We start from the raw sequence: 12029 nt of genomic DNA, 5'->3' as shown, positions 1-12029 counted from the left end.
TGTAGAACATAGTCTGGAAGACTTATACATATATATTAATGTTTTTTTTAAATTCCGCTTAGGCGGAGTCACGGGCGACAGCTTGTCTTACTAATATCATAAATGCGAATGTTTAAATGGATGGATGTTTGTTTGAAGGTATCTCCGGAACGGCTGAACGAATCGTGATAAAATTTGGCACGATTGTAGAAAGAAGAATAGTCTGGAAGAACACATAGACTACTTGTAAAATTTTTGTTTAATGCCACGCGGACAGAGTCGCGGGCGACAGCTAGTTATTTTGTAATTAAAAATACATAAACTTAGAATATCACTTCGGACAAAAGACTCTTCTTTGCGCCAAGTCAAATGCCGAAAACAGTTAAAATTTCAATAAAAGCGTTAAATTTTAAATTGATATTTTGTATTTCAGGTGTAAATAAATTCACTAGAAAAATCCTCAGACCACACACAATACCGAATAATGAGGTTATAGATCTGTTATCACGAGTACCAGATGACGAAATATTGGTGAGTATGGCATTTTTATAAGGGTTCTAAGTTTAAAGCGTCATTGCTTTATTATAATTAATTAAACTCAAATTAAAATAATTATATAATTAACTCCAGTATTCAAATACAACAGATTGGTTATTAACAAAATAATTTTAAGGAAAGAAATGTTTGGTCGTTTCAAAATGCCCGACATAAAATATTTGGCAGGTAGGCTAGCAAATATTAAGAAATATATATCTGTTTAGTTTACTTTATACGATTTATAATAAACATAATATTTTATTTCAGCTTGATTGTAGAGAACTTAAACCTCATCCTCCGAACGAAGCACGAAGGGACGCAAGAAAAAAACACAAAGCCGCCTAAACTACAGATTATATTATCTAGTCAAGAAGATTAATGATCATAGACAATTTGATAAAGCAATGTTGTTAGCTTTTTCTAAAACTACTAAATGGTAACTTTTTTAAAGTAGTGCTGCGAGTGTCGTTGAAATGTATTTTAACAACGCAAAAGTTTAAATCACAAAGAGGTGCGAACATTTTTCATTAACCAAGAGGAAAAAGTTGTTGTTGAAATATATAATATTACCATTGATAAGTTTAATGGTATATACATTTTCAATAAATTGCGCTGACATGTAGCAGCAATGCACAACGGTCTGTAGACTGAAGATCTGATTATTATAGAGTTGTAATTTATCATTTACTTTTATTAATCATTTGGTATATAAATTAATATAAATCAATCGTCCACGTATTGAATACCATTATTAGATAGGAAGATATCATTGTATTAAAAAACTTTACTATAGTTTTATTTAACTTGCTGTCTCTTGTAAAACGAAATTGTATATAATGAAAACCGACATGATTTTTGAATCTTCACATTATGTAACTTTTGAATATTTATTGCATATTGTGATAAAAAATTTAAAATACAGTATTATCTTGAATCTTTATTACGTAATCATCACTTTTCATAAAATACCACCTTGTTTATTTACCACTTTAAATATTTATCACATTCTAAATATCTTGCAATTTTCATTTTATGTTATTAGGTATTTTAACTAAAAAAATATAATAAATTAAGATCTATGAAAAAAAATAATTAAACTTTATGGTAATTTTATTAAAGTTGTATATAAACAGACATAGTTGGACTATTAAATTCGCGCACACAATGGAGCAGAGCAGTTTTATTCAATAATTTTGAGAGTTTTATCAATTATTAATTACTATTTTCCGCATTTTTATGTTATGTGGTGTGCGTCTAAATTTCGAATGTCGCATTTTTAAAATGTATTGCTTTAAAAGTTCTTTGTTCCTAATTATAAATGCATTCATAATTTAACAATGTCTAGAGATATTTATATTTATAGCAAAATTAAAAAATACCACTATCATTAGGTTATTATTTACTATGTATAATTATTGCATTTTATCTAAAATTAAATAGCGTTATATATTTTCCGCCAAATTGTAAATAAAGTGAGATAAATATTGTTGGTCTCAGCAAAGGTGATATTTATGTACCTCGTAGAAAAGTTTATATGACTTTACGTTATTGTTTGACAGTTGTTTTAAAAGGTATTTTTTACAAGAAATAAAATTCAAATAGAGAAACGACGTTTTACTTGTTAAGGAACGTTTCTTTCATTAATCGACTGTTTATTTTTTTTAAATTATAGTTTTTATTGGTGTGGTAAAACTACTTAAAATTATTTGATTATCTTTAATAAAAGAAAATATCCGATGAGATGTACTAATTGTTGACAAAAACGTAGTCAAGCAAATTATCCAAATTACTAACATTATTGCATTTATTTCTAAAAATATATACACACAAATTTAAAATGAAATTGTTGTTGCTTATACTTTCGAATAAATATCTTAAAGCATACAATATTTGATTTTTAGTTACCTTAATATTTTATTTATACAATTATTAAAAAATTAAAACCATTAAATCGTGCTACTTTGGGATTCATTTGTAAAATGTTCTCCAAATTGTCATATTTAAATAGAACAAACAGTGATAAACGTGATTTAATTTCCAAAATTTAAAATTTTCGTAACGGAGCACTTACAAATAATATAGAATATAGACTAATAATAAAGAGATCATGTTTCTTCTATTTAAGTACGAAATGTTAAATTTATATTCTTCCAAAATTTCTATATTTGCTATTTAAATTTTAGCACATTTATGTAATCTTCATAAAGCACAACTAAATATCTTCACCATTGTTCAAAGTTGTCTAGACGTTTTAACGTTGTATTTGTCTTATGTAAAAGTCCGACAAGGAAAATGTGCAATCAAAGTTATCACTTTATACATTTTAAAATAAATTAAAATATAATTGTTTTATTTTTATCCCTCCCTGTACTAAATGAAAATGTAGCTTTACAGTATAATTTTATCGTGAATTGTGTATTTTTTAATAAGTAAGTCAAATAAAAATATAACTTCTACAACACGAAGAACCAAAAGTATATTTCAAATGACATCACCATGACCATGACTTCACCATTTCACCAGCGAAACTGCACGTTTTGTATGTCCATTGGTTTCTACTGTTGAAACACTGCTACAAAACATAGCCATATCTATTTTCTCTTACAGATCTACTGATGTATGTACTGACTTCTTCTTTTCACTTTGTTAATCAGGAACATATTAAAGTAGTATTATAATTATTATTAGATATTATTTTCGTAATTAGTTTTTCATTTTAAATCACTCGAAAGCTATTTTTTCCTTTAAAAAAATTGTAGGAAATTCACGTTTACACCTGGCAACTCCAAAAACCAACTGCGTCAGCCATGTCAATTTTTAAAATGTAATGTCATCTTTACTGTCACTTATTACGTTTTACTGCTGTCTGTCCTGTCAAATCAATCGAAGAGAGAGAGGCGGTCGTGAGTTGTTGGCAGTAGCTAAATCCACCAAAATTCCGTAATCTTAAAAAACTAAATCATCAAAATGAGTATCAGACTGCAAGAATACAAAGATGCGATTGAGAAGAACCTCAAGGACAGAAGCAAACCATGGACCAAATACTTCGACATAGCCGAGTCAAAAACCGGCGTGAGCAGGGTATATATATTCGTAGGTGAGTTTGGTTTTAAAAAAGGAGTTTATTTATATCTTTAGCGCTAGATTTGACGTTTGTTTTGTATCGGCAGGAATCGTCGCGTTCACCGGTTTATATTTAGTATTTGGAATCGGAGCTGAGTTGATATGTAATTCGATTGGCTTCGTGTATCCTGCGTATATGTCCATGAGGGCTTTAGAGTCGCCTCAGAAGGACGACGACACTAAGTGGCTGACATATTGGGTGGTATACGCCTGCTTTTCGATTCTCGAATACTTTTCGGACTTCATCGTCGGCTGGTTCCCTCTTTACTGGCTTATAAAGGTTAGTACAATAATTCCATATGTTCGCCATTTTGAGAAACTACAAAAAACCTTTTTTTTTTTTGTGAAAGGGCAAAGAGTGTTCTATTGTGTTGAAAAAATCAATATTTGCATGAAAAAGTTTTTACTTTATGCATTTATTTAAAAAAAATCGATATTCTATAGGTTTTGTAATTAAATCTATTAGGCTATGGAAACTTTCCCTTATTCTTATGTTATTATCTTAACATGCAAAGTTCTTCTGGAAAAAAATATAACTCATTCTTTACTTTAATATCTTTGAATTTATTGGAAGTAGATATTATCTTTTGTAAGAAATCCTTTTTATTACAACACTTTTACTTCTTTTGTTATCACTAGATATTTTATCTGTTTGGATAACAATTTTAACTGAAGTTCTGATACTATATTTTTTGCAATATGTTACATTAGTCATATACCCTACACAACTATAATATCACAATTATTTAATCCTGTTCAAATCTATAGCTGAAATGTTTCACTGTAGAATTTCTAGTAAAATACTTTGTCTTACATTTTCTATTATATGTATACACATATATACTATTTATACTATACACTTAACTTTATTAAGATACTAGCTGTCGCCCACAACTCCGTCTGCCTATTTCTTCCAGGCTATGTTCTACATCTGTACCAAATCACATTAAGATCTATTGAGCCATTATTTAGATACCTTCAAACATCCATCCATCTAAACATTTGCATTTATAATATTAGTAAAATAAACCTTTTAATTTATACAAAATATACTTAGTGTAATGGCTGCCAGGTATTAAAATTGAGGTTCCTCTATTTTTTTAATTAACAAGTTTGAACTGAAATATGTTCTTCAAAGATTATGTGTATATTTCTTATTATAATCAAAATGATGCATAGACAAAATTATTATTGACTTTGTTAGGTTGTAACAATATTTGAGTTAATGTACACATTAGATAACTAAAGCAAAGACATTATGAAGAAAAACATTCATTATCAGTTTGACTTTATCTATCTATGCAGTCGGTTTGTTTGTTATAAAAGTTGAACTTTATATTTTATATACAGAAATGAATAAAAATACTGTTTTTGTATAATCAATGTACATCAACATAGTTTTTAAAAACACTTTAATAATGACTTTAACATCCTCATGAAGGAAAAACTAACAAAAGATTAACATTTACATGTATATTATAATAGGTGATTCGGAAATGTAATTTTTTTTTCTCATTAAATTAAAACTGCAGAATTAGCTTAGAAGCTTTTGTCATCATTATTTTTGGTTTCTACTACCTATTTTTTTTAGTGCAAAATCACAGTAATTATTACATTTACAGTATTTCGTTGTAAATTATAATTTGCTTACATTTAATTCTACTTTTAGTAAAAACTTCATTAATCGTAAAACATTGTACATCATCGTACATCGTAAATATGTACAACAAAACTGTGAATCAGTAGTTTCTACTATAGTCTTGATTTAAATTTATTAAATTTGCAATAAATAATTCAGAGTAAGTAATATATATGACTTTGTATGACTGTAAATGTAGGAAAGTTTTTTTATAATACATCTTTGTATGTCTTTGTGTAGTCTACCTTTGTTATGGTATGACTCAGCTAATAACCAATATAACTTGAGCTCTTAACTCAGTACACATGAATGCACACAGTTTATGTTACAAGGTGATGTACATTAGTGTTGATTACATTTTAATTATATTATAATTATTTTTTTATCTATATGTAATTTGTTAATTAATTTAGTTGACTATGCAATCAACAATATTATTGAACAAACAAGATTGATTTCTTTATGGGGTCATTATATCTGTCAAATTTCGCTGCTGTAACACATATTGAAACAAACTGTTTAAACTTTCGTGAGACATCATAATTAATTAATTAAGAAACAGCTTAACTCACGTTTGATCGTCCGGTGACGGCACCGACTAGTTTCGAACCCATCGGGGGTCCATCTTCAAGGCGAGTGTTTATTCCGAGGACTTCGCGACGCGAACCGATGGGTCCGAAACTAGTCGGTGCCGTCACCGGACGATGAAACGTGAGTTAAGCCGTTTCTTAATCAATTGAAACAAACTGTTGTCTGTTTTTTCAAAGAAAATGTGAGGGAGGATAAAATGTTTAGGTGTTTGACAATGAAAATCAATGAACCAATCCAACAAAAAGAGATACGTCTCTTTATCTCTTTTTGTCAGTTGGGTTGATAGTTATACTTTTGTTTCAGTGCATCTTCATAATCTGGTGCTACTTGCCCACTGACTTCAACGGCTCTCTGATCATCTACCACCGTATCCTCCGCCCCTACTACCAGAAGCACCACCATAAGATTGACGACCTCGCCAACTCTGGTATGTCAAATTTATATAATTAATGTGAAGTTGATGACTCCAATGTAAATAATTGAATGTTATAAATGTTCACTTTGAATATTGTTAGGTTTATTTTTTTATATCAAAACGTGGCAAACGAGTATATGGCCTCCTGAATTCGCCGAAATAGCGAGGCGACTGTTGCACATAGACATCACAAATGCAGATGCGTTGCCTACCTTTAATCAACGGAGATGGGAACGTCCGGAAAGAGAATATTTCCCCTTCCAATGCGTCCCCTCGTCTGCCAAATCCACTTTCCCTTCCCATCCTTTCTTAATAGGAAAAGGGTGGGAAGGGAAAGAGGACTAAAATTAGGCCTCCGGGACCACACTCATCAGACGAAACGCGGAATTGCTTCCACTTGACGCCTGTCTTCTGTGTGTTCGTGGTATTTCACTGGTCAACTCGGCCCAACAAATATTGTTGTTGCGGGATCTACCATTGTTAAAGGGTCATATTCGAAATCATTATACAATGAAGAACATAGTGAAATTGATTTATTATATACTTAAAAAACTATATCTTTTAATTATTATTATTATTACATTGGATTCATTGACATCTGGCAATCTTTTTAAGTCTTAAATTATAAATTTGCATGACCTAAAAGGCTGTGGAACTGCCTTGCATTTTTTATTTGATTTATTTATTTCAATTATTGGTATATTGGAATGGATATAGAATTACTATTATCACTGGTAATATAAAACCCAACAAACTTGTGCATTGAAGCATAGCGTAAATATAAAGGTGTTGCAATATAAGAAAATAGCTGATTCATGTTGTCAAGTAAAAATGTGACCTAGTAAGAAAGAATTAAGTAAGTGTTTATGTATTAAAGTGAAAAGATTTCTTTGTAATATGGAATCAAAGATTAAAACTTGTTTTTTTTACCAAAAAAAAAAATAGTGTATACTCTGTTTGTTGGGTTTTGTATACACCATACGGTTTTTATAATGGTATGGTAAATATAAAAAATATGGTTAAGGATATTTCAAAAACGTTAGAAAAATGTGGATATGACATTATTATTTTTTTTTAATTTATATTATACTCTATACTCGAGGGATTGATGTTCCTGTTTCTAGACATTTTGGCAGAGATAATAAAGGACACCAACAAACATATGGATAAAACTCTAAAAACTTTCAACAAAAAACTTGAGCAGTTGCACAAAGATTAGATTTAGACTACTTAAGTCATGGTTGGGGAGAGTATGGTAAGATTTTAACAATAGATTAGCTTATGCTTTGCATGGGAAAGGGCACATACAAGTATATTGGGAAACAATTATTATGCTCAAGTTGTATTTTTACGTAATTTTACTTCCATTATGCTTGTTTTAATTGCTTGCGTGCCTTGTATATAGGCTTGCTAAATTTATGTACACACATAAACGAACTTAGTAATTTATCATTCAAATATTTTAGTTAAATAAAAATATAATTTGGGATAGAAATCATTTCTTTGTCACAATTAAAACAGATAAAAGTACTTCCCTCTAAATAGCATTTTTTATGTCAATATTATATGTTTTACTTTACTTCATACTTCTATGTTTGTGTTATGTCTGCCTTTGGTTGCGTAATATGTAACAGTTGATATTTGGTTCAAATATACAAGTTATATAATATAGAGGACTGAGCAGTAAGGATTTTTCCATACAATAATATTGATGACCCCATGTTGTTATTTATAACCCAAAATGTATTACTATTTTTTTTTCACAGTTTAAAACAATACATTCTCCTTTCATTTAATATAGTTTTATAATATTAGCCTGACAGTCATATCTACATGTTTTTAACGAATGTTTTGTTTATGTCTTAAAAATCTCAAAATCTAATTTTTTTAATCGGATTTTTTAATTGCATTTGAATTTCCTTTTTGCAAACAATACTCTTTTTATCAATTTTTTTTTTTTTTCGGAAAAAGATATTTTGTACTATTCCCTTTTATTTTGTTTTCCACATGGACAGATAAGTCACAATTTCAGGTAGCTAATGTCCATCAGTTGGTGCATGATGTCAATAAAAAAATGAACACATCCATGAAAAGGTTGACTTCGTAATTTTTGTCTTGTATGTTTCTTTTTTTTAATTTATTTTATATTATCTGTAATTTATGAGTAAAAATTATGTTTCATAAAGTATTAAAATTTAGTATCTATAACAACATTTTTGGGTAGATTAAATATTAAAAACATTGCACCACAATTTGATAGCTCCTGTGATTTTAGAATTATATTTTTTGTTATTTATCATATAAAAACCTCAACCTGATTACATAATTTAAATATTATTTTATTTATTTATTTATTTTATTTATTATATTTTTTTTAATTATATATTTTTTTTAGGATTTGTTAGTATTTTGGATATGTTTTGTGTTTGTTTTTGTCCTATATTTTAACAAAGGGTATAACCTTTTTTAGGTAAACAAGATTAGAGCACTTTCACACACACACACACATCCTCCGACATGTAAGTAATCACCAATGGATGGTCAACTTAACATTTTCTCATTGTCAAGATAAAGAAGTGATTTCATATTTCTTTTCTAATATATTTTTAGTATAATTAACTAACTATAGAATTAACCAAAATGAAAAAACATTGACTAATTTATTGAAAGTTAAAATATTTTTTATGTATTCTTCCTTACCGTAGGTTTCCACAACACATGAGTAAAACATATCGTTCATGCCTATCGTTGAATTTAAAAATTATAATAGTATGTTTTGCATGTGTTTACGGTTACGACAGTGGAACTCCACGGTTTAGTTGTTAAAAGATCTGATATGCCTGCATATATCTAAATGAATTCATTTATTATATAATATTAACAAATAGGAATTTTGCCCGTTTTCCTCCTTAACACTTTAAAAAAAAAAATCGTAATATTGCATAACTAAAAGAAATTATTATGCAACCAATGATGTCACTTGTTTATCTTAACTCATTTGTCACGCTTTGCATAGATAACTAGTGTGTTAAATTAACTAATCATAGATAAAAAAATAACCTTACATCTGGCAGGATATATCACGCCTTGATTTTTTTGTCTTAAATCTATATATATAAAAAAAGCCGTGTTAGTTACACTATTTATAACTCAAGAACGGCTGAATCGATTTGACTGAAAATTGGTGGGCAAGTAGCCCCAGAACCAGGAAACGGACATAGGAACTTTTTTATTTTGTGTGCATTTTTTTATTCCGCGTGGATGGAGTCGCGGGTAAAAGCTAGTATTAAATGAAATTTAATTTAAAACGACATCTTCAAATTTTTGTCGAATAATTATTATTTGTCACGACCTAAACTTGCGGTTTATAACTATCGCGCAAAACATAATTTTACGTAATAGCGTAAAGGGTTTTGGGGTGAACAAAACATCCCTTTCCTTTTGAATCTCGTAATAAGACCAAATTGATAAATGCAAATGCACGTTTTCTTCACTGGTATGTTTTTTTTTATCATTTTCACGTTTTTTTTATCATTGCCTACCCTGATCGTGTTCTCAAGACCTTGTATTGTTTACGTTTCATTTGACTCGTACAATTGCAAAGATTATAACTGTTTATTTTGATATTGCTGATCTTTAGGCTGACCTTTTATTGCCTGAATTGATATTTACATAAAAATGTCCTGTCGGCTCGTTGTTTGCTTACCTAAAGATATAAAAAATTGAAGAACAAAATAACGATGCTAGCAAAAAAAAATTTTTTCTTAATTGTACAACTACTTACGTATTGAAACATATACATTCATTGAAATGCCGAAGTCAAAAACATTAACCAAAGTTCAAATATTATCATAATGTAAACAAAAAATTCATTGAACTAGATAAATATGATTTTTTTTTATTTTTGGGTATAAAATTTCTTTGGCATTCAATGACAATGCAAATATACAAATAATTTGTTTTAATGATTTTATCATCTCTCATTAGATTGATTATATTAGTAGTCATAACAACAATGTAATATGTATGGACCATTAAAATTGTTTACTTAATCTAAACTAGCTGTCGCCCTCGACTCCGTTCGCGCGGGATTAAAAAAAAACTTAATAAGTAGCCTATGTGTTGTTCTAGACTATGTTCTACATCTGTGTCAAATTTCATCAAGATCCTTTAAGCGGTTTCGGTGATACCTTTGAACAAACATCCATCCATCTAAACAATCGCATTTATATTAGTAAGATTGCACCAACTGAGGATATACTATGATCAAAACTTATTTGTTTTTTTTTTTAATGAAACTAAATAAAACAAAGACTATAATTATTGTAGTCATTTAAAAATAAACAAATCAATGTTCATACCTTCCGTAATCTACGTAAACTTTATCATTAACTGTAATGCGGATTTACCTTTAAATAAAATTAAAAAGAAAGGTTATTTCCTGCCAGATATAAGTTCAACGTCTTGTAAGCCTTGTAGATTTAATGATACAGTATTCATACGTGTAAAAAATTAACATTTCTCGTATTTATATGCTTCACTAAAATAACTAAATTTAGTAGTTTTAAATGTACTAAAATAAAACTATGTTTTATGCAATAGCTATTATAGTTTTTTTTTAATAACGTTGCTTACTGTTTCGGCTAAAACTGTAGCTGTTAAATAAAATATAGTTTGTTTGGTTAGTTCTAAAAAAATAACGAAGTCTGATATTGTCTTGCTTTAGCTTAATTTTAATTGTGCATGTCTCGGGAATAAGGTGTTTTAGAAAAAATCTAATTTTACTAAAAATGTTTAATAATTATTTATTTATTTTTCAGCAAATCGCTTTGTATCTGAAGTCGTTGGGAAGAACAAATAAAACCTTTTTTTTATAACATCTGCAAGCAAAAGTACAAATCTTTACATTATCCTTTTGTATGAGCTTTTGTGTCACTGTATTTGACTGCTTTGTAAACTTTGGATATTTGAAACCAACTTTAGTGTAGATTTATATTCCATTTTTTTTCAAGTATTTTACACTAGTAAATGCTTAAATGAAATAAAGTATTCTTTTTCAGTTTGATTTTTCAAATTCTATGTATTTTTACAAACTTTTATGAGATAAAAAAAAATAGTATTATGATAAATTTTGACATGGCGACTTCAAAACTTATTGGGATGAGGTTATACGTAAAACATATGTGTATTGTATTTTGCCTTATGTAGTATACATTTTTTTTACTATTTTTCTTCTATTATGTTTAAATAAGATCTTAAAATTGTGTTTAGATTAATTAAGTGGATATCGTGGTTAGGTTATAATTCCACAACTATTATTTTTGTTTTAGTACAATTTCTTTGAATTTCTTAAAGCACTGTTTTTCCTTTCTCAAATAGTTTTGCTCAAGGGATGTTTATATTTCTCTGTTGGTTTGATTTTTTTGTTACATTGAAAAGACATTGTTGTGTATTTTTATTACGATTGAAGGGCAATTTTATTTCCCGCCAAAATAGAGCTTTGAGTGTTGCTACACTTAGAAATTTAAGTAATGCATTTAATGTTTGGATAATAGACATTGATATCTGTCAAATGATAGAGGTAACATAGATTATAAAATCTGGACGTGTGTGACGAAAATCATGTGACGTATTGTCTATGCTTTAATTGTAAACTTTAGTGTGCCTTTGGCAAAATTAGCTGCCAGCATTTTGTATTCACTCAAATTTGTCATTTTCTTTTTCACGGAATAAAGAGGAATTCAT

The 12029-nt window shown here is 28.6% G+C and overlaps 2 protein-coding genes across 9 annotated transcripts in view; both read left to right on the top strand.

The window, feature by feature from the left end:
* The window catches only part of LOC106721072 (multiple C2 and transmembrane domain-containing protein), a 54381-nt gene extending 53047 nt beyond the window's left edge, over positions 1-1334 (top strand). For 2 of the 5 annotated variants that reach the window (XM_045684318.1, XM_045684320.1), the window contains 2 exons: positions 413-510; positions 784-1331. In XM_045684318.1, the coding sequence (XP_045540274.1) occupies positions 413-510; positions 784-861 (176 nt within the window). In that variant the 3' untranslated portion in view covers positions 862-1331. Of the gene's footprint in view, positions 1-412; positions 511-783 lie in introns of all 5 variants that reach the window. The other 3 variants (XM_045684316.1, XM_045684317.1, XM_045684319.1) reach the window with 3 other exon arrangements.
* A 2029-nt stretch (positions 1335-3363) lies between these two features.
* LOC106721085 (receptor expression-enhancing protein 5) lies at positions 3364-11256 on the top strand. 4 transcript variants are annotated; one of them, XR_001357487.2, is made up of 6 exons: positions 3364-3613; positions 3687-3919; positions 6173-6296; positions 7409-7539; positions 8755-8803; positions 11105-11123. XR_001357487.2 is itself a non-coding variant. In XM_014515958.2 (5 exons), exons 1-4 carry the CDS (start codon positions 3484-3486, stop codon positions 8766-8768), a joined length of 501 nt encoding a protein of 166 aa, XP_014371444.2. In that variant the 5' UTR covers positions 3364-3483; the 3' UTR covers positions 8769-8803; positions 11105-11256. The 4 variants fall into 4 exon arrangements, 3 of the variants coding, with proteins under 3 accessions (XP_014371444.2, XP_014371442.2, XP_014371443.2); XM_014515958.2 differs by lacking the exon at positions 7409-7539 and having other exon boundaries at positions 11105-11256; XM_014515956.2 differs by lacking the exon at positions 8755-8803 and having other exon boundaries at positions 11105-11256.
* Positions 11257-12029: the final 773 nt, after the last annotated feature.

Source organism: Papilio machaon, chromosome 25 (genome assembly GCF_912999745.1).
Source record: "Papilio machaon chromosome 25, ilPapMach1.1, whole genome shotgun sequence".
In the NCBI taxonomy this organism is placed as follows: Eukaryota; Metazoa; Arthropoda; class Insecta; order Lepidoptera; family Papilionidae; genus Papilio; species Papilio machaon.
This window is presented reverse-complemented; position numbering and strand designations above follow the sequence as displayed.